At 35.0% G+C, this 23082-nt stretch overlaps 1 protein-coding gene across 14 annotated transcripts in view; it reads right to left on the bottom strand.

The window, feature by feature from the left end:
* LPGAT1 (lysophosphatidylglycerol acyltransferase 1) overlaps positions 1-23082 on the bottom strand; it is a 111063-nt gene that overhangs the window by 13696 nt on the left and 74285 nt on the right. For all 14 annotated transcript variants that reach the window (XM_072733324.1, XM_025982331.2, XM_072733328.1 and 11 more), the window contains 2 exons: positions 22559-22832; positions 18487-18613 (listed from right to left, as the gene is read on the bottom strand). In XM_072733324.1, the coding sequence (XP_072589425.1) occupies positions 18487-18613; positions 22559-22832 (401 nt within the window). The remainder of the gene's footprint in view (positions 1-18486; positions 18614-22558; positions 22833-23082) is intronic.

Raw genomic sequence — 23082 nt, 5'->3', positions numbered from 1 at the left:
AGTCTGGCATTGATAATCATGTATGAGATTTGCCTGTAAATTTTCCTTTCTTACAATATCCTTGGTTCAGATTTTGCTGGTCTCATAAAACAAGCTCAGAAGTATCTCCTCTTTTCTATGCTCTGGAAGACTTATACTTAATGTCTTTTACTGTCTTTTTAATGACTAGAGAAACTGTAGTAATGTCCCCCTTTACATTCCTGATATTGGCAATTTCGATTTCCATTAAAAAATTATCCTTTATAATTCCCTGCATTTTACTATCTTTGTATTTAATTTGCATTTTTCCCCTAAATTCTTGAGGTAGATATTTAGATCACTGATTTTCAGTTTCTTTTCTTACAGAAGCTTTTTAAGGGTACAAATTTTCCTCTAAACACAGATTATGTTATATCCCATAAATTTTTAGAGATTATATTTTCCTTTTCATTCTGTTAAAATTTCCTAATTTCATTGTAATGTCTTAATATACACTAAACATGAAATTCCTCTTATTCCCTAATGATGGACAGTTTCTTATCTTTTGTTATTCTAAACATGTAGTGATGAATAACATTATGCAAATGTCCATTCTTATGTGTATATCTACAGGATAAAATCCCAAAAGTGATATTGCTAAATCAAGATTGAATGCATTAGTAATCCTGAAAAATGTTGCCAAATTGTCTTTATAAAGATTATACCAATTTACATTCCCACTAGCAATTTATGAGAATGTCTCTCATGGAAAGATTTATTTTTTAAGATTTATTTATTTTGAAAGAGAGAAAAAGGGAGAGTGAGCACGTGTAGGGGGTAGAGTGAGAGGGAGAGAAAATCTCAAGCAGACCCCCTGCTGAGTGCAGAGCTCACGTGGGGCTGGCTCCATCTCAGACCCTGGGATCACGACCTGAGCCGAAATCTAGAGACAGACACCCAACCAACTGAGCCACTCAGGCACCCTCATGGAAAGATTTTTAAACTGGAGAGTATAATAGTCAGAGAGGCTCTGCTTTAGAGGATAGCTAGCAGTATTTCACAATTGGGATATGCAAATTTGGGGACATATTCTTGGGGATCCATCCATGAGTTCTCTTTAAGTATACAGAGATCTTGTGTTTTCATTCAATATTTATTTTAATAGAAATATTCTGAGTTATACAGATAAACATCCTTTAAAAAATGTTTTTTAATTAATAAAAAAGTTTTAGGTGGTTCCACACCCAGCATGGAGCCCAATGTGGGGCTTGAACTCCTGACCCTGCTACCCTACCATTAAGACCTCAGCCGAGATCAAGAGTCAGATGCTTTACCGACTGAGCCACCCAGGTGCCCCCAGATAAACGTCCTTTAACTAAGTACCACCACATGACTTCAGTGCCTAAGTTTACAGTCACTTTGGCGCAATGCCATACTACTTTAAAAGGCCAGAAGAGGGATCCCTGGGTGGTGCAGCGGTTTGGCGCCTGCCTTTGGCCCAGGGCGTGATCCTGGGGACCCGGGATCGAATCCCACATCGGGCTCCCGGTGCATGGAGCCTGCTTCTCCCTCTGCCTATGTCTCTGCCTCTCTCTCTCTCTCTGTGACTATCACAAATAAATAATAAAAAAATTTAAAAAAATATTTAAAAAAAAAAAGGCCAGAAGAGTGAACAGGGGCATACTCGAGGGCAAAATCTATTCTTTTACCCATTAAAATTTGAGATTTAGTTGTAACTCTCCCTGTGACTTATAATATCCTTTAAAATAAGTGGTGAGTTCTGCTTTTCATAAGCTCAGAGTAGTTCACAGGTTAACAGTTACAAATTCAGGACAAAACACAAAAAGGAATTAGTAGAATGCACTGGGGAGGGACTAGAGACAGGTCAACACCAGAGGAATGTCAACACTGGGAAGACAGGAATGGCACTGGGAGAGTCTTCCATTTTTTCCAGCTTTTTACCTGAGAATAATTTCTAATTAGCGCCACCCAGGGAGACCTAAAATTTACATGAGAATATGTAGTCTTACTGGTTGAAGAACAAGAGGACAGAATTAGGATGACCATAGCAGCTGGAAAGACAGGAATCCCAGAAAGAAACAGACTCAGAGGGGGAGTCACGACTTCAAACCACTGACTGAGCCCTGCACTGTGTGACAGGGCAGACTCCAGGCAGGAGAAGGCCTCATGATCCGTAGCCAGCTCAAGAGAGGTGTGCCCAGAGCCACCCAGGAAACTTAACTCTTCAGGAAATATAATCATTTCTTTCTTTTTGTTTCCTCCAAATTAGATATCCTTAAAGAGTTGAGGTTTTTAGGAAAGTCTGTTAAACTTCATCCTGATACTAGAAGAATTTTTTTTAAACTAAAAAATTAAAAAATTGGATTTTAGGGATGCCTGGGTGGCTCAGCAGTTGAGTGTCTGCCTTCAGCTCAGCGCATGATCCTGGAATCCCGGGATCGAGTTCTGAATCGGGCTTCCTGCATGGAGCTTGCTTCTCCCTCTGTGTCTCTGCCTCTCTCTGTATGTCTCTCATGAATAAATAAATAAAATCTTTTAAAAAAATGGATTTTATTTTTAAGTGGATGGCATTACAAATTACTTTTTACTTTTAGATAATTTCATACTATCTTCACACAGTTTTGCAATATAGGTAGCACTCTTTAAACTACTCCCTTCTACTACATTGAATAGTAGCCAAATGGTTTGGGAAATTAATTGCATTACTTTTTGACTTATAAAAATATACTATTTCTATATACATAAAATCAGGCCTAATCAACCTAAGGATAACTTAGCAGGAGCCACAGGGCTAGAGAATATCTTAAAATAGTATTTAAAACATCTTTATAAGGAGAAAAGTGACTAAAAATATGGCTGAATTAAAAAGAGAAAGTTGGGTTTACCATCTGAACTCCTGAAAGAACATGGTAAGGTTGGTGAAGAATATATTGCTTTAAATGGTGGTGAGTGCGGGAATGGGGCTGTGTTTTAACAGAAAGCCTTCCCTACCATCTGCCTAGAAGAGCCTGGACACTCTCTTGCCTTAGGAAATGGCCAGGGCGGCAGACCAAATGCTCCCTCAAGAGCAATCTACTTTTATTACTCTGTTTGATCACCATGGGATTAAAATATTAAAACAACTAATCCCCTGATATGGCAAAGTATCAAATGCACTCAATACTAGTCCTCTTGGAATCAAATAAAAGGCATTCTTATGAGATATAAAGAAGTAAACAAATAAATAAAAGAAATAAATCTTCCCAATACCAGTAACTATCCAAATGAGAAACCAGCTTCTAATTTTCAAGAAACAAAAACTCTAATTATCAGTAATCCAGAATGTACTCTTGGATACAGAGTATTCTACAAAAATCCATTGAATCAGATTTAAGAGCACTAGATAAATTACACTTGCAAAAAAAAAAAAAGATATAAATAATGCTTAGCAGCTGGCACCTCTATATATTTGAGTTAGAACATTTGAATTTTCATGTTACCAAGAATCCAAAATGGGAGCTAACAAACAACATGGCTAAACCCTCAAAGTGAGTTATGCCAACTACAAGTAAAGGACTTAATAAGCAAGCAGGAAAATTTTGAGATGGACAGTTCCTGCTTTCAAAATCCTAATGATGTAGCAGAGGGAAAAGAAGAGTAAACATATCCTCTAAAACTAGATATGGTAAATGTTGCGTAAGGAGTTTAAAGAACTTCTGTGTTAAGTTTAAAGGAAGGGGTGTGTGTGCCTACTTATAGCACAGGATACATGGAAATGGTATCACTTGTGTTGGCCTAAAAGAGGAAGTAGGATTTAAAAATCTTTTTAAATAAAGTAACACATTGCATCTAGTTTTCAAGAGTCAGAGTACTACAAGGTTCACAATGAAGAGTAATGACCCTGTATTTTCCCTCCTAGACATCTGTTTTCCAGATACAACTCCTTCCATTTTCTTTTGCTATTTACCTCCATATTACTTACAAGCAACCTACTACCACTATTTCTGGATTATCCGGTTTCATATATATTCATTGACTTGTTGCGATGGAAGATCAGGATTTGGGTCTCTTACCCCTTCTCCTTTCAGTTTCCTCCTCCTCTTCTCCTACAGTTAGTATTTCCCTTCTCAATGCCAACTCTGTCCTTTGGAGCTACGCTTACTAGTTGATGTTCTATTCATTTTCTCACGTGTCTATTCCCTCTATCGGGCTGTGCTGTCCTCATCATTGCATACCCAGTGTGTATATCAGTGCTTAATCCTTCATGGGAACTCAAGTTTGCTGAACGGAACTAAAATGAAAGTAATCTGCTGGCGTAAAACTTAGGAGGTGCCATCTGTAGACAGCCATCAGTACCATGGGAATAGTTAAGTGACACCACCAGGGTTAGTGTGATAAGAATAACTCAGAAATGCAGAAACTACTTGCCTCCAAAAACAGATTTATGGACAAGAACAGATACTGTCAAATTTAACATATCGGAATATCTCCCAGCATTCAAGTCCCAGAAGTCTTGCTCTGAGCCACCGTCTTGAGGTAAGCTGCTCAAGGCTTCATCCTCAACATAATGAAATGTAATATTTATAGCTTCCCCCAATCCACTAGCAAGGCTTAAGAAGGAAAAAAGAAGCCCACTTAGTTATCTGAAAATAGATTTCAGCAACTCAGATATAAGCTTTTACCTACTTCAACCCAGGGACAAACCAAGGATCTGAGGCAGCACACCCAGGGTCGTAGAGAATTCTGAGTACCTTGAACGCTGATGGAGAAAGGGAGAAGGCAGGCAGCACCTTGGCCACCGCTTCCTTGCACAGCTGGGAAAGTTCAGCCTGGGGCCCCTATCCCTTGAGCCCAGCTCCTGCTCCTTGTGATCCTCAAAATTGTAGTAAATCCACATGTCACACGAGGGTATAAACAACGAGGGGGCATTGTTCAGACCTCAAACTTATTTATTACATCTTTATTAGTGTTCTATATTGAGACACAATAAGATATTTAACAAATAAATGCTTGCTGAAGGAAGTAAATGGTCAAGCAAAATACAACACTATGATATTTACTTAAGAGAATCACTATTACACTTTCCCTGAGTCTAACGACTTTTAGAAATTTTTTGTTAAGACTATTTTGGGGTGCAGTTTAAGGTTCCCAGCAAAACTGAGGGGAAGACACACAGAATTCTCCCTATATGCCTAATGACTTTTGAAAACTTTTTAAGATAATTTCACGTTCAAAGAAAAGTTGTAAAAATAGTATAGAGAATTCACATTCACATATATGCTTCACCCAGATTCCCCAAATATCAATATTCTCCATATTTGCTTTGTTACCATTTTTTCTCCCTATATGCATATATATGTGTGTATATATGATTTTTCGACTTTTGAGAGGAAGTTACAGAGAGTGTTCCCTAAGTCCTTCCATGTGTATTTTCTAAATACAAAGACAGTCTCTAACGTAACCACAGTGGAAGGATCAAAATCAGGTAATTTCAAATTAACACTGATATAATACTATTATCTAATCTATAAACTATGGAAAAAGAAAAAAAGAAGGTATCATGCTTTAGGAAGAGGAATACACCAGTAAAATAAACAATGACTGAAGATAGAACCAATATTAATAAAGGGAATATTTAATAAGCAAATATATTCCAGGTAAAAGGTAATGAGGTGTGAGCTAGGCTGTGGCATTTAGATTAAAAAACAACAACAACAACAACAAAGGGGTAGAAACAAACATTACAGAGGTTTCCATCATAGGAACTGGTAGCTGAATTTGAGAGAGAGAATTAAACTAAAAGGTGAAAGAGTCAAGGGAACTCCAAAATGTTCATTCTGGGTGAGTGCAGAATGATGTTAACATAAACCCCAACTGGACAGCCAGGAGAGACAAGTTTGTGTGAAGAAAAATGAGTTCAGTTTTAGAAATACTAGGCTTGCAGAATCAACAGGCGATCCCAGTGGAGGAAAGGAAGTAAAATGAGGATCTGGAACTTGGGAGAAGGCCGGGGAACTGGAGGTATGTCTCTTCGGGAGCTGTTTCTGTTTACTCTCCTACTATGAACTCACACCTCCACAGACAAAAGAGGCTAAAAACAGGCTCCTGGAGAAGTCTATATTTAAGCAATCTGTCATTGTGTGTGTGTGTGTGTATGAGATCCTGTATTAAATGAAAGGTTAGACAAAAAGACCTAGCTAGCCCTGCCACTTCTCAGATTCAATTCAACAACTGCAAGTAACTAAAAGATAGTGATAGTAGTCAGTGACAGTTATTCATTTCAAAATTAAAAGCTAAGAATTTTTTATTTGGGGGGACATATTTCCAACAACATTAAGTTAGAAAACAAAAAGTTTTTGAGTATCAATGGCAGTCATTGTGATTAAACTTGAAGAGACATGAAAGTGCAAAGGACATGGTGAAACCCATGGGGCCAGGAGGTGGGGAGAGAGTGCTTCATTTCCAAAGCTTGTCACAGTTCTCCATATCACATTATATCCAGATTCAGATACCGAAAACAACTTAGCAAATTAGGTTGTGGTCTTCATTCTCGACTATGTTAACATATGTTAACAAGTACAAAATTTCTTGCATGTTTAACTTTCTATAAATATTTGGAAGGAAATGATGTTACATCGGGGCGCCTGTGTGGCTCAGTCAGTTGGGCAGCTGACTCTCGATTTCGGCTAAGGTCATGATCTCAGGGTCCTGAGATCGAGGCCTGCGTCAGGCTCTGCACTCCCCTTGCTCCTCTTCCTGCTCACGCGCGCGCTCTCTCTCTCTCTCTCTATATATATATCTTTTTAAAACAAATAAAAAATGACATCTTAAAAGAAAAAAAATTAAGTCTGTCTTCTAAGTAAAAGATGAAATTTATCTCACTTGAAATGATGGTTCACCTCTTTCAAATCTCAACTTCATTACAGAAACACAGAATTCAACCCACAAACTCAGTCAAACTTCAATTAAGAACAGTAATTCAATGCCTCCAGCATCCTGAATGGTGACAAACTAAAACGTTTTCTTTTCTTAAAGGAAAGGGGAGGAAAAAACTGCTGGTGAAAAAAAAGAGAAAGAACTTGTGGGTGGTGAGCATTAATAAAAACAGCCAAGCATAACTAAAAACCTGAAGATTAAACTTAATGTGTGGCTTTCCATTTTCCAACTAGAAGCTCCAAATAGTGACCTCTGACTAAAATGTCCAGCCTTTTCCAGGGAAAAGCTACGATATGGAGGCAAAGCAGCAGAAAACAAGAGATGATAAGAAAAGGAGACAGAAAGAAGAGAATTACCAGAAACAGCAAAAATAGGGGTGAAGTGAGCAATAATTCTAAACAGGGATAGAGAAAAGCTCTAGCATAAGAAAAACTAAAGATAGGACATTGTTTTCTTCTGCTAGGAAAAAAAGAAAGCCACTTTTAGCTCCAGAGGCAAGCTTAGTACCTCCCTCCCAGGTGGGTAATTTTGGGGCTGGGGTGGAGGGTGGTAAACCTCTAAGCATGCATCATTAGTGTCTAAATGTGTGTTCACTCAAGGGTGAACTACTGTAGAGTTATTCACAGTTCCTGGGAAAAGGTGACCTGAAATTTGGTCCCCATTAAGTTAAATAACTGATTTTCACTATATTAATTTTATTCTCCTTTATTACAACTTTTACACCAAAAAAGTATTATAGACATTTAAGCCCCTTAAAGTTCACTTTTAATTATGGATAAAGCACTAGAATATGAAAATCTAGACTAGAATTTCAATATGCTGGACACAAAGGGGTAAAATCTATGTAGTGTCTATTAAATGATATTTATTTTATTTATTTTTATTTTTTAAAGATTTTTATTTATTTGAGACAGAGCAAGAGCGAGAGAGAGATCACTGAGGGAAAGGGAAAAGTAAGCTCTCTGGCTGAGCAGAGAGCCAGACGTGGGGCTCGATTCCCAGGACCCTGGGATGGTGATCTGAGCTAAAGGCAGACGCTTAATATACTGAGCCACCCAGGTGCCCCGAATGGTATTTTATTTTTTAAAGATTTTATTTATTCATGACAGACACAGAGAGAGAGAGAGAGAGGCAGAGACATAGATGGAGAAGCAGGCTCCATGCAGGGAGCCCAACGTGGGACTTGATCCCAGGTCTCCAGGATCACATCCTGGGCTGAAGGCGGCGCTAAACTGCTGGGCCACCGGGGCTGCCCCCGAATGTTATTTTAAATGTGAATTTATTACATTCTTAAAACTACCTGATGAAAATGCTTTTGTTGCAATTATGGATTATTAGACGAAAATTCTAAGTTCTGCAGGCAATTTCTTTTTTCCGTTAGTTTTTTAAATCGAAAAATTAATACATTCACGTTGTAAAAAACAAACTCAAATAGTATAATGAGAAGTCCCTCCCCACCAGAGGCATTCACTGTTAACAGAGAATCACTGTGCTATATAGAACCAATGGTCCTAAACCACTTCATTTGTTGAATAGTCTTTGTTCCACTGATATGTAATACTTACTTAATCATACACAAGTCCCCAAGTCTGGATTTTCTAATCTTTCCATTGGTCTGGTCCTGCCCTCATACTACACTGTTTTACACAGTAAGCCTTGACATTTGGTAGGATGTTTCTTTCATTTTCAAACTGTCTTTGCTATATTCACAGTTATCTTTACTCTCTTGAATTTTAGAACAATTTCATCAAGTTTTGAGAAAAACCCTCCTAGATTGCAATTATGTAATTGCCATTATGTTAAATTTATAGATTAATTCGGGAGAACTGACATCTTTGTAATTTTGAGTCTTCCCCTCTATAAGCACGGTCTCTCCAACTATTCAGTTCTTTTATGTTCAATGAAGCTTTATATTTTTTCTTCATAAAAGTCTTACACACTTTTTGTTACATCTTACTGTGAGGTACTTTATAGTCTTCTTGCTTCTGAGAATAGTATTTTTCTTTAAAGATTGTATTTCCTATTTATTGCCAGGATAAGGGATACCACTGATTTTTCTGTAGTGATTTTATATCAAGCACTAGGTGTTACATGTACTAATGAATTATTGAACTCTATATCTGAAACTAATGATGTCAAGTAATATACTGAGTAACTCAATTTAAATAAAAAGACTGATGAACGCTATAAATAGATGGTCAATTCAGTTTCTTGGATTATCTATGTAGACTACTGGGATGGTTAACTTTATTTGTCAACTTGACTGGGCTATGGAATGCTCAGATAGCTGGGAAAAATTATTTCTAGGTATGTCTAGAAGAGACTAACATTTGAATCAGTAGACTAAGAAGACTGCCCTCACCAATGCAGGCAGGCACCATTCAATCCACTGAGGGCCTGAACAAAACAAAAAGTACGAGAAGGGTGAATCCACTCTCTCTGCTTGAGCTAAGATATCCATCTTCTCCTTTCTCCTGACTTAGGGACATCAGTGTACCTGCTTCTTGGGCTTTTAGACTCAGATAAGGACTGGATAGATGTCATCCTCTCCTACCCTTCCATTTGCAAACTTTGGGACTCAGACTGAATTTACCACTGGCTTCCCTGGTTCTTCAGCTTGCAAACAACAGATTATGAGACTTCTCAGCCTCCATAATCATGAAAACCAATTCCTAAATTGAATCTTCTCTTATATATCTACTCTATATATCCTCTCGGTTCTATTTCTCTGAAGAAACCTTGACTAAAACAACTATTAGTCATCCCAGTGGATGATTTAGGGTTCATTTTTCAATAACGTTTAGAACATTTCCAAACCTTTACAGTTTGAACCATGGGGAAAAACGCTTTCTAATGGCTCACGAAATAAGACTATGAACCTCCTTATACGATCACAAGGAGGGTTTTCAGGCGAAACTGATCCTCATTATGTGTTATGTGCCAGAAGAGGCCTCAATTCTGAACTGAAAGTCCTGACATCATTGTTTGGGATTAAAGGGATGGAATGAGGAAGTATCATTTTTCCCTCAAAGCACAGGATATATTTGTTTGAAATTTATTTATTTTATTTATTTTTTTAAGTAGGCTCCTCACTCAGCATAGAGCCTGATGGGGGACTTGAAACTCAGGACCCTGAAATCAAGGCCTGAGCTGAGATCAAGAGGCAGATGCTTAACTGACTGGGCCACCCAGGCGCCCAGTTTTGAGATTTTTAACTAAAAACAGCATTCAAAAACTATTTCTGACAGACAACCAGATATGATATGCCTCCTGATGGAAGTAAACATCACCATTTATGACGTATTTCTAGTCAAGCAAATTCAAACTTCAATCTGATGAAGTTTTAGTATCTGCCTCCCAATTAATAGAAAATAGAGTAGCCAGAGGAATACACAGGATAAAATAAGCAAAATCAAAATCATAGCAAATTCTACAGGGCATATAATCTGGTATCCTAAAAAAAAAAATACTATAAGGAAAAGAACAAAGAGGGGGGAATCTGTAAATAAAAAGAAATATAAGAGATATATTAACCAATTGCAATCTAACTGAATCCAAACTTTTAAAAAAATAATTTACGAGAGAATTCAGAAAATTTGCTAACTCCCTAGATATTTGATGGTCTTAATGAACTGTTATTGATGCTTTAAAAATATGGTAATATGGAATTTCTTTACAAAAGAATTATTGTATTTCAGAGAATATGTAATGAAATATTTACAAATGAAATGATATGCTGAGACTTGCTTCAGAATAATCCAGTAGGATCTCGGAAATAGCACAGGGAAAACAACATTTCACATAAAAGTAAGATAGGTACATGGGCTGAATTTATAGGTTTGGTATTTTTCATAATAAAAATTTTGGAGGAAAAACTACTTCTGCAATTATAGCCTCTAAAACTCATAAATACTTGTGACTTTTTAATTTTGTTGTTTTAGAAAGTAAGGGGAAAAAAACAGAAAGGAGAACCAAAATGATGTATTAATCACAAATATATGAGGTTTATGTATAAAATTACTAAAATATCAGATTGTTTTTAAGTTTTGGTAATTTTTCTCATAAATAAGTTTTTCCTTCATCTCTTGACAATAACTCTCCCTATTCAGATATCATTTTAATAACACTCTACAAGCTAATATCAGAAATAACAGGTTAAAAATATCTATTTTAAAGGAATCTAAAACATGGGGTGGAGGGAACTATAGGTAAGTACTAATATATTCAGCATGGTGTTATTAAAAGTCAAAACATGACAAGTCTATGGCTAATAAGGAAATGGTTCATTAAATGTATACACTAAGTAGGATTTTGGAAAGCCACTAAAAATGTAAAGACTCTGTAGCAATATTTTAAAATACTTATAAAATTTGTAATCTTAATACCTAGTATAGGAAGTACGGGTATAATTTCATTAAAATGTTCATATGGGATAAAGTAGAATATAAATAACTTTTATGCATATTATAGCTACAGCTACATTAAAAATATACATAAGAACTAATGTTAAAAAGAAATGTACAGGAATTTTATGTCAGCAGGCTGGAAAGTTTACCCTCTATGAAATATTTACCCTCTACCCATAGTTTACCCTCTATGAAATATTTTCTAAAGTTGCATTCTTTTATTTTTTAAAATAAACTTAATATTTTACAAAGTATATAATAGACTTAATATTTTACAAAGTATATAATGGAGGACATCTAACAACATTAAAGAAATATAATCCTTTAATCCCTGCCAAATCCAAAATATTATCATTTCAACATGTCATCAAGAAAAATTACATTCCTTTTTCCTACTAGTTGTTGAAATCCACTGTGTATTTTACATTTACAAAACATCTCAAATCAGACTAGCCACATTTTAGATGCTCAATAGCCACATGTGACTAGTGGCTGTCTAGTGGCTAGTGCATGTCTAGACAGCATAAACTTTAGCCTTCATACATTCATAAATACTGTATTCCTACTATATGTCAGCACTGCTCTGGGAATTGTGAATAAGACAAAGTATCTGCTCTCATGGAGGTTATGTTCTAGATGGGGAAGACAGACATCACTGAGTAAACCAGTAAGATTTCTAACAGTGATTGAATACCTAGATAAAGATGCTAGTAGCTTCCTCCCAATCTTACGTTTCATGGTAGTGTATTTTACTATCAGATTGCAGGATTATCACACTCATCTCATAAATATGAAACGCGAGGCCTAAATAATGATATAATATTTCAAATGTATCACATTTGCAAAAATTAAAGGTGATGACTTTGACAAACATATTGGAAGAGTGATCTCATATATTGCTAATGAGATTGTAATCTGATGTGACTACTTTGAGAACTATTTGACTAGCACTCCCATGCTAGACACATACATACCCTACTTTAACTCTAGCATATGCTTAGTGAAACAGGTATAAAAAATGTTCATTGTAACATTGTTTCTTATAATACCAAAAATATGAGAGAACAGGTATCCAACAAGAGGAGAAGGAATTGATAATGTGACAATCAGGTCATGGGAACAGAACAGCTAAATAGTGTGAACAGTTCAAATGAATGAATGTAAAAATGAAAACTCTAGAAAATAATGCAGAGTTGAAAAATATATGTTGTAAAATGATAAATCACCTATGATTACATACATTTTAAAAGACATACAGGACAACGTTATATATTATAAACATATCTATATAATAAAAATATTAGGACAGGAAGGCTACACACCAAGTTATGACACTAGTGGCTTCCATGGAAGAAAGGAAGGGATGGAATTAGGAGGGGAAATAAGGGCAACTTAACTAAAGAATCCTTTTCTGAATTAACTTTCTCTGAAATTGAAAATAAGTTCTTGCTCAAAGACCCTAGTTAGATGCCTTCTCCAAAGTCACCAAAATTCCAGTCAAATAAGACATGAAAGTAGCACCTCTGTATTTTGTAATCTATCTATGCTATTACACTCAAGGTTTTATCTTTTTTTTTTTTTTAAGATTTAAAAAATAAACATATAAGCTACTTCCACCCAAGAGGACCATTTTTCAAACTCACTGTCCTAATTTGGCGTGAAACAGACATTTATATTAAGGACACCAATTGCTTTTTTTTTTTTTTTTTTAAGATTTTATTTATTCATGAGAGACAGAGCGACACAGGTAGAGGGAGAAGCAGGCTCCATGCAGGGAGCCTGACGTGGGACTCGATCCTGGGTCTTTAGGATCAGGCCGTGGGCTGAAGGCGGTGCTAACCCGCTGAGCCACCCGGCTGCCCTACTTTTGCTTTTATCCTTATAAACACTCTATTCCTGTAGTTAAAATCTAATCATGTTTAATTTTCCTATTAAGCCCTTAACAGCAGCACGCTGTGCTCATTACTTCTTTAATAGGAAGAAGCTGTCTTCCAGTGTGACAATAATAAAAGGGAAAGTGGGAGGAAAAGTTGTTCCCTCAAATGTTTCTTATAATTAAGGCTTATTAGTTCCTTTTTTAAAACAAGCACTATTTTTGAAAAAAGATCAATAATGTGGTTGTATGCATCCTAATAAAAAATATTCTCCTACTTAAACAATACATAATATTGGGAAATAAAGAGTAAGAAAGGACATCTTTTCTCTTAAAATAATAAGTGGCTTGGGGCACCTGAGTGGCTCAGTTAGTTAAGCATCTGCCTTCCGCTCAGGTCATGATCTCGGGGTCCTGGGATTGAGCCCCACATCAGGCTCCCTGCTCAGTGGGAAGCCTGCTTCTCCCTTTCCCTCTGCCTGCTGCTTCCCCTGCTTGTGTTTTCTGTGTCAAATAAATAAATAAAAATTTAAAACTTTCTTTCTAAAAAAGAAAAAATGGCTTAAGATTAATTTGTGGGGAATGCTAATTTACTAACACTGGATTAATCAATAATCCACACACTTTACATATCTTACTAATAGTACTTTATTTTTAAGTTGCTTTGTGGTTTTCAAAAAAAAAATTTTTTTTATCAGTGTATCATTTGATGCTCAAATAATGCATTCACTGAAGCTGGGGCAACCTCTAGCCAGGAAGGTCCTCAGATGGGCTGCCTGAGGAGTTACATATGCATTGAGTTTAATTAGCAAAATGGGCTGGGTACCGAATTACCACTTACTGCAAGTTTTCCAAAGAATAAGCTATAAACATTTGCCTTAAAAGTTTGACTTTTGACAGATAACAACATTATTTATTTGTAAGGTATGATCTAGTAATATAACCATGTCACGAATGTTTGCTCTCTCATTTTGTGGTATTTTAGAAAAGTATTCTATAGCAATATAGTAACATATATATTTAGGGCTTGTCTCTTTCAGAAATCCCCAAAATCAACATATAAACCCAAGAAGTAAGAAGTGAATGGACAATGCAGAGAACGGCTATTGGGGGGAAAAATTGCTTACTTCAGAACATTTGAAATAAGCTATTGCATTCTTATGCTTTTTACTAAGCATCAATACAGAAACTTAAAATCTAGAAGAATACTCTGCTGCACATTCTGGTAATCCACAGTCTTATTTAAATAAAGACCAAATTTTTTAAAGCATTTTAGTTTTTCTAACACATTATAACTGGGATCACTCTATAGGGGAAAGTGCCTTTAAAAAAAAAGTTTTATTGATTTAAGTCATCTCTACACCCAGTGTGGGGCTTGAACTCATGACCTTGATATCAAGAGTCACATGCCCCCAGAAATGCCATTTTTGCTCAGAAATCTCCATACATCTGTCACAGTATTCTGATGAGGTACGGAACAGGTAGTAGGATTTACCTGGCAGCCTTGACAATGATTTCCAAGAAAAGAAATGTATTATAAAAATAAAAAATGGCCCAACTGCAGATTAATGTTAAATAATGTTAAATGATGACAACTGTATTGTTTAAGTACATTCTGATGGTCAAGAATGTTACAGTGTTCTAAGAGCACTCAGCCACCCAGAGGCACAGATGCATCACACAGGAAAGGACAGTTACTGCCCTCCATGAAATTTACCTAAAATATGATCAAAGTACTTTATACATAGAGACTTAAATTTTTCCTTAACCTATTTATATTTTCAACTTGGAATTTCCCTTAGAATTGCATCATTTAATTATTATCATCTCCAAATTTGCTTTGATTTGATCTCAAATGGTCTTTTAAGTGGTACTAGTGTTCTAGGATTTATATATATATATTAGGTATTTTCATAAGCTTCTACTAGCTGTTTTTTATGTCTTTTAAAATGGAGAATTTAAAATACATGCAGTATTCTAAGTGGGATCTGATAAATACTGAGCAGAAGGCATAATCAATTTTTGACTTTCACATGTATACTTCTCTAGATTATACTGAAAAAACAAACAAACAAACAAGCAACAGTACCAACTTGCCCACCTACACCATAATCACCAAGTAATCATTTCAAACTAAATTCTCTAAGAATGAGGGGGTGCTTTAAAAAAAAAAAGCCAGTGGGGCTCAAAAGAAAAATACTTTCTACATAGTATGAAACAAAATTGGCTTGTACTATATGGCTAAATAGAAAGGTCCTGGATAAATTATTCTTAATTGCAGGAAAAAACATACATTCATTAATTATTTTAAAAAATCTGCCTATGGATGAAGATAAGCAAGGCAACATTAAGCAAAAGCACTTTTTCCCTTTTCTCTGAGCACCTATTCCCTGCTCTAACCAGTCAAAGCTGTTTAGTTTTTCTTGTCAGCATCCCCACATTGAAAGAGAAAGAGATTTAACCTCAGTTATTTATATTATTCACATTTGTGTATATATGATTTTCAATGTTGCATTTTAAATCTCTTATTCTGGGATCCCTGGGTGGCGCAGCAGTTTGGCGCCTGCCTTTGGCCCAGGGCGCGATCCTGGAGACCCGGGATCGAATCCCATGTCGGGCTCCTGGTGCATGGAGCCTGCTTCTCCCTCTGCCTGTGTCTCTGCCCCTCTCTCTCTCTCTCTGTGACTATCATAAATAAAAATTAAAAAAATTAAAAAAAATAAATCTCTTATTTTAATTGAAAACATATCATCCTTGTTTAAAATTTTAAAAATATAACCAAACAACTGGAGAGTTTGAACAAAAACCAATCTCTCTGAGAACAGGAAAAAAAATGGGTAAGGAATACCATGTTTGTTTAAATTTATTTTAATTTCAATGGTGTTATTCCTACCAGTAAAAATCCAAGATAAGCAATAAATTTTATTTTGGAATTGAGAAAACTAGAGGTGGAGGGAAGGCCCTCAAAACCCCAACCAAACCAAAATACAACCCTTTTTTCCCCTATTTCCCAGGGTATCCAGATGGACTAAAACAATATGGGAGGCAACCTGGTCAACCTGTAGGTGATAAGAGATTCATCCCTGGAAGCTGTCACGGACATGGCCCACATCCCTTTCTCACGAGCTTCTTGCAAACCCTCAAAGGGATCCTGATGCCAAAACATCTCTTTCTCTCTGGCCTCTTTAATCTCCCCTCCTTTTTCGATCTGAACAAAAGTCCTTCCCTTTTCCTAACATTGGTTAGACAATAAACTCTTTTAATTAAATTTCTGTAAACAGTTTATCTACCTGTTCTAAGACTCCTAGGATGTGTATGTTTGTGTGTGTGAATATGCATGTATAAACAAATAACTGGGCAAAATGTGTACTATAATATTTTAGGATATGATTCTATATCATGATTTAATCTCTGCTAATCTAATATTTTAGAATTTTCCTTATTATTTCTATGTCTGATAATAAAGTTTTTATAATCAAATAGATCTCTGAGAAGTTTCAATTTTAGCAATAGAAGTATTTTCCCGTATCAAGCTAACCATTCTGCATTTTATCTACTATTTGGTTTTTATCTCTAAATTAGGAATCCTTAATCTTTTTAAAATCCTTAATCTATTTTGAGACTAGATCGAAAGCTGTGAAACTACTCTGCAGAAAACTGCAGACATACAAAACACTTTGCACAGACACTAAGTTAAAAAATTCTCAGAAGTTAGATAATAGCTATACTTGTGGTGAGCATAATGTATGGAGAAACTGAATCACTATGTTGTACACCTGAAGCTAACGTAACACTGTGTCCACTATGCTCAAATAAAAAAAATTGTTTTAAATTAAAGTAATATCTGATTTTGAAGGCAAAAAAAAAATTATCATGTCCATCCAAGTTAAGAACCTCTGCTTCAAGTGAATTTAAGTACATTAAACTTTTATTAAAATAATTTTGTGAAAAATGGGTATTTCTTCAATTCCTTAGATCTCTTATGATTCCATTCATTTTTTTAATCTATAAACTAAAATTTTCTTTTTATTGGGTTAAAAAAAGAAAGCAGGGTCAACTATAATAGGGTGCTTATATAATTAATGTTTTCTTCCTTGCCTCAGTTCAGGGTACGATGTGTTAGGAAGATCTACATATATCCAATGCACGTACAATCTACATGTGTCCAAAACATATACATAAGAGTCATGTAATTTGGGTTTGGACACCAGAATTGAGTTTCATTTATAGACCACAATTTAATAATTTACTGAAGGCTAGATAAGTTTCATATATATGAAAATAAAACTTCCTGGAGAAATTCAAGGTCTAACACACTGCATTATATACAGTGCTCAGGACGACATACGTGGAATGGAGTCAGGAAGGTCCCCAAGAATTGCTTTCTGATCTTACACATGAACTTCACAATTTGGCAATTTAAGTCACACAGCAAAATCAACTGTAATTTTATGGTCATCTCTTACATACCAAAAACTCAAATTGCAACATTTAAGTTTTAAAATTTTAGTTTCAAATTATTCCAACTTTGTACTTCTATTTGTAAAACTATGATGGCTTATGCATATGAAAACATGTACCTATTTACTTTTAATGAGTATGTAATTTGAGTAGTTTTCCTCTTGTAATGAATGAGGGCTTTTGTGGCAATTGTGATCTTCTGGGGTACCAACTACTCACTTTGTAACTTGGTTGCCATGGGTGAGATCTTTGACCAGAAAATAGAGTAAAGATAAATGGCTTATAAAGTAGTCAAATCTATGCAGGCCTCATCAGCATCATGCTTTAATACAAACAGCTTTCAAAAAAGCAATCTACATTAAAAAAATCTCAAGAAGCTGGTGCAGAATATTCAATAAATGTTTTTGCTGTTTATGCAAATGACATGTTAAAATGTTAAATATTAAAACATTAAAAATTGTAAAGTATAAGTTTTAGCTAAATTTCCAATTTAATCATTTAAAAAAGTCTTATGTGATGTAGTGATTTAAAAACAAATCCCCATTTCTATTAATATAAATCTACTTAGCCCAAATGAGTACACATTTATGCTTGATGTTTGCCTCTAATTACTTTTGCTCAGAGTTTCAGGCAATCAATTAATCATAGTGCCACCAGAATGCATTTTTAGAGACTTTTATCACCCAGTGAAAATAAATACTTCAAATGATATTTTCATATTAAAAAGTCAGCATTAAGAATGATATTGAGCCAACTATTTTCACTAATAATTAAAAATGTAATACTAAAACACTGCCTTGAGATAGTACTTTTATGTTGGATATATGCTGAGTACTAACACAAAATTCTTACCTGTAATGTACATGTGTGACTGTTGGTTTCCTGTACCCAAGGATCCAGGTTTGAATATCTATGGGTTCAGCTTTGGGATAAGCTATAGTTGTATCTATTATCCACTGGAGGCCTTTTGATTTGCTCTCTGAGGACAAAGCAAAGAACAACTTAAAATTGGATCAATTTTTATACTATTTAAAATAATATAGTATAAAGCATGTTGATGTATCTTTTGCTTTATGAAAATATGATGAACTTTGGTGTTACTGTTTCACATGATACACTTAAGATGATACCAAGCATTTCCTATATGAAATGGCTGAATCTCAAACAAATGAACAAATAACAGAGCACTATTAATTACTGGACATGCACATTCAAGCATTCAATAAGGATGCACTATCAAGGTCTAATTTTATATTTTATCACTCATAAAAACTGACTTATGAAAAAGTCAGAAGCTAAAGTATCAAACCACAAAAGTAAAAAATCAGACCTCAAAATAAAACAAATCCATTCACCAAATACAATCTAAACACCAAGATTTGTGATACTTGGAAGACATTAATAAATACTTGGAATAGGCCCCAAATTAAGCATTTTATTGACACATGATTGTCAGCTGCTGTTCTTATTTAACACAAATTTTAAAAACTCCCATTTTAGCAAGAGTTCTATGCAAATAAAGCAGTAAAACTGTCCACTCTTTGGTAGGTACAACAGGTAACATTGTAGTGAGAGGGGGTGGGAATGTTCTGTCTGCTTTGGTTGTTTGGTACACTGCTTTTATTCCCAGCATGGAGTACAAAGCTGAGCAAGAGGTGAGAGGGGAATCCTCCCAGAGAATGCAGATAGCCGGACTTGGGTGATAGTCTGTCCTTTATTTGGTATTTAAGAGAGCTCTAAAAAAATAAAACTTACTCTCAAACATAAGTCAAATGTGTACTAAGAATCAATGATATTTTATTTTTGTATATCAAATCACTAAAAGGTGACTTTAAGCTTTAAAAAAATTTAAACAATATTCTGAAGGGGACAAAATACCACAAAAATAGGTTAAGAAAATAGTAATGTTTAAATATCTTATTGTTAAAGGAACAAAGTTTAAGTAAAGAAACACATTTTAACAAGCTATCAGTGATGTACATGCTAAAATGTTTAGTAGTAAAGTATACTGATGCCTGCAACTTACTTTGAGTGCATTAAAAAATAAACAAGATGGTCTAATTTTATGGATAGAAGGATGGAAAAAGACATAATAAGGCAAATAATACAGTAAAATGTTAATTACAGAATCTAGTTGGCCAGCTAATGGATATTAACTGTAAAATTCTTTCAACTTTTTATGTATGCTTTTCATTTTTATAATAAAATGGTTGGAAAAAATTACCAGAGTTCTGTTTAATATCTATTAAATCATACAATAAACAAAAAAAAAAATACCCTTTTAAGGTTAATTAGACACAATTTTGACATGTATATGGAATACATACATATATATTTTTCTTTTTCTTTTTTTTTAAGTAGGCTCTATACCCAGTTTGGAGCCCAATGTGGGGCCCAAACTCATGACCATAAGATTAAGACCTGAGCCGAGATCAAGAGTCAGATGCCCAACCAACTGAGCCATCTAGATGCCCCAGTATTTGGATCATATATTATTATTATTATTTTTGGATCATATATTAAAACAGACATGAAGACATGTTCTCTATTTATATGGAGCAAAACACAAAAAGTAAATATTAACATTAGAGAAAATAAAACACAAAATATCAAAACACAGAAGAAAATGGTAAAATAAAAGTAAAACTAGTTTTGGGAGTATATAACTTTCTAGAATTTCTTATAATTTTTCCTATTCCTATTTTAGCTAGAATAAAATTTTAACCAAGGTAAGATAAATAATAAGCTATTTGGTTTTCATTATAAAAAGAAATTGTTTCTCTCCAAGAGAAAAAACATTTTCTTCATGATTGTGGGATCAGTATGACAATAGCCCCTACCCTTGTGATCTAGAACACCACAGGGTATTATTGACTGGGCAAAACTATTTAAAAAACAGCAGTCTTTATTAGTGCAACTAATCCTATTTGGAAGACCTTTGCCTTCAAGCTTTGGCTTGGCTGACATTGCCACCCTGTCTGTCTGAAGCTATTCTGAACTTTCCTTTTCTATTAAAAGACTCTTTCAATTTGTCTTTTTAATAGACGATGAAAGATTAAGAGAGTTGACTGCCAAGCAACTGCTTAAAAAAAAAAAAAAAAAAAAAAAAAAAAAAAAAAAACGAAAACTCAGCGCAGTCTTATAGGCATTATCTCCATGTCTGGTCCTAACCATCATTAAAAACATAAATTTCTGAGGGCAAATCATTTCCATTTTTATTTTTTCTAAAGAGCATTTTCTTGTTTTTTTAAAAGATTTATTTATTTGAGAGAAAGAGAGAGAGAGAGAGGGAGAAGGAGCACAAGCACAGGGAGGGGCAGAGGGAAAAGCAGACTCCCCAGGGAGCAGGGAGCCCACTGGAAGGCTAGATCCCAGGCCCTAGGGACCATGACTCCAGCCAAAGGCAGATGTTTCACCAACTGAGCTACCCAGGCACCCCTAAATTTTTCTTAAATTGCAAAATATTACTAGGAAACAGGCCTAGTGTATTTCTTTTAGTTTTTTTAATTTATCATTTATCACTAGGTTTCATAGTGTCTTGGATAAACTTGTTTATTAAAACAGTCTTGGGCATCCCGGGTGGCTCAGCAGTTTAGTGCTGCCTTCGGCCCGGGGCGTGATCCTGGAGACCTGGGATCCAGTCCCGCATCGGGCTCCCTGCATGGAGCCAGCTTCTCCCTCTGCCTGTGTCTCTGCCTCTCTCTCTCTCTCTCTCTGTGTCTCTCATGAATAAATAAATAAAATCTTTAAAAATTTAAATTAAATAAAATAAAAAAATAAAAGTCTTCACACTGTTGGCACAAATTCTTCTGCAAACCTTCACAGTTCATCAGGCTATCTTCAAAACAGTTGTATCTTTGGGTAACTTTTGCTGGCCATAAAAGTTATACATACTCATTATTAAAAAAAAAAAAAATCAGTAAACTATTCAGAAATGAAGGGAGATCACCCATAATGTTACAAGTCAGAGAGGCAATCACTGCTAACATTTGGAATCTTTCCTTTCACTCATTTTTCATTGCTTATTGTTGACATATTTGAGATCACAATGGTTTCACAAGAGTTGTATGTTCCTCCCACTTCATTAACATGATAGAGGACAGGCTCCTTCCAAAGCCAGAAAAACTCTGTATAAAAATCATCTGTAATGGCTGTGTTATACTGCATTGGATGGATATTTGATAATTTCTTGTCTATTCTCTCTTCTATTTCCAATTTTTTTGCTATTAAAATTAATGCTGTGATAAATAGAAAGAAAGAAAGAAAGAAAGAAAGAAAGAAAGAAAGAAAGAAAGAAAGAAAGAAAGCTGTACTAACCTTCTTTGCCAGTATGCTAGATTATTTCCTTTTGGTAAGTATTATTTGTAGTGGAATAATGGAGTCATTTATCAACACTTTAAGGATCTTAATAAACAACATCAAACTACACTAAGTTCATATTCTGTATCAAAAACAAACCAAAAAAACTTTCTAAGTTTGATAAATGAAAAAATATACATTATTACAATTTCTATTTGATATCTCTAATTCGTTTTTCAAATTAGTGATTTCTATTCCTGTACCTTTAACCTAGCAATTCCACTTCTAGGAATCTATACTAGAGACTATATTTCCACAAATATATAATAAGATATTTATAAGGAATGTTTACTGCAGCAGTGGGAATAGCCAGGAGTATGGGAGTTGGGGTAAGGGAACGATATCTTTGACTTTATGCATTTTATGTCATTTGAATAAATTATTGTAAGCATGAACTATCTTCTGTAAATAAAAACAATAAAAAATTAAATTTGCATCCTCTCCCTGAGTATTATTTCTATTTGACAAAAATTATAAATATAAAAGAGAACAAAAATGTTATCTTCTGGGACTTCAGATAATCCCTGAACTCCAACAAAAGAAAAAGTGCTAAAAACCATCATACCTAATTCTTTAGCATCTCCTCCTGCTGGACTTCCATTTTCCTGTCGTGCTACAAGTGAACTCAAGATAATGTTTGTTGCCCCAATCCTTGGCAGAGTGACATGTGTAAGAAATGGCAAGTTATTTTTCTTGGCATACGCTTGACTTGTTTCTCGTCTCTTCCTGAGGAAGCCCCCTTCTGGAAACAAAACAATCCATTTTCGATCTCTGCTCCTGTAATTATTTTCTAGGTGCTTTTTAAGAAGCAGCAGCTGCTGGTCACGATGAGATTTTCCCTAAGGAGGCAGACACACACATAGTAAGTATAGGTACATTTGAAATTAAAACTCCATCAAATTAAACAGTAATAACAGCTTCTAAAGTAAATCCCAATCATAGATTAGAAGAGCGATTTTCCCCCACTTACTTCCCCGTTTGACCACGGTGGTAAAAAGAAGTGATTAGCACTCTAGAGGCAAAAAAAGTACTCTAAATGCCCCTGAAGAGTTCACTCATTCATTAGCTTAGTGACTATTTACCGAGTGC

Source organism: Vulpes vulpes, chromosome 13 (genome assembly GCF_048418805.1).
Source record: "Vulpes vulpes isolate BD-2025 chromosome 13, VulVul3, whole genome shotgun sequence".
NCBI lineage: Eukaryota > Metazoa > Chordata > Mammalia > Carnivora > Canidae > Vulpes > Vulpes vulpes.
Note: the sequence above shows the minus strand (reverse complement) of the source record. Positions and strands in the feature narration are given on the sequence as shown.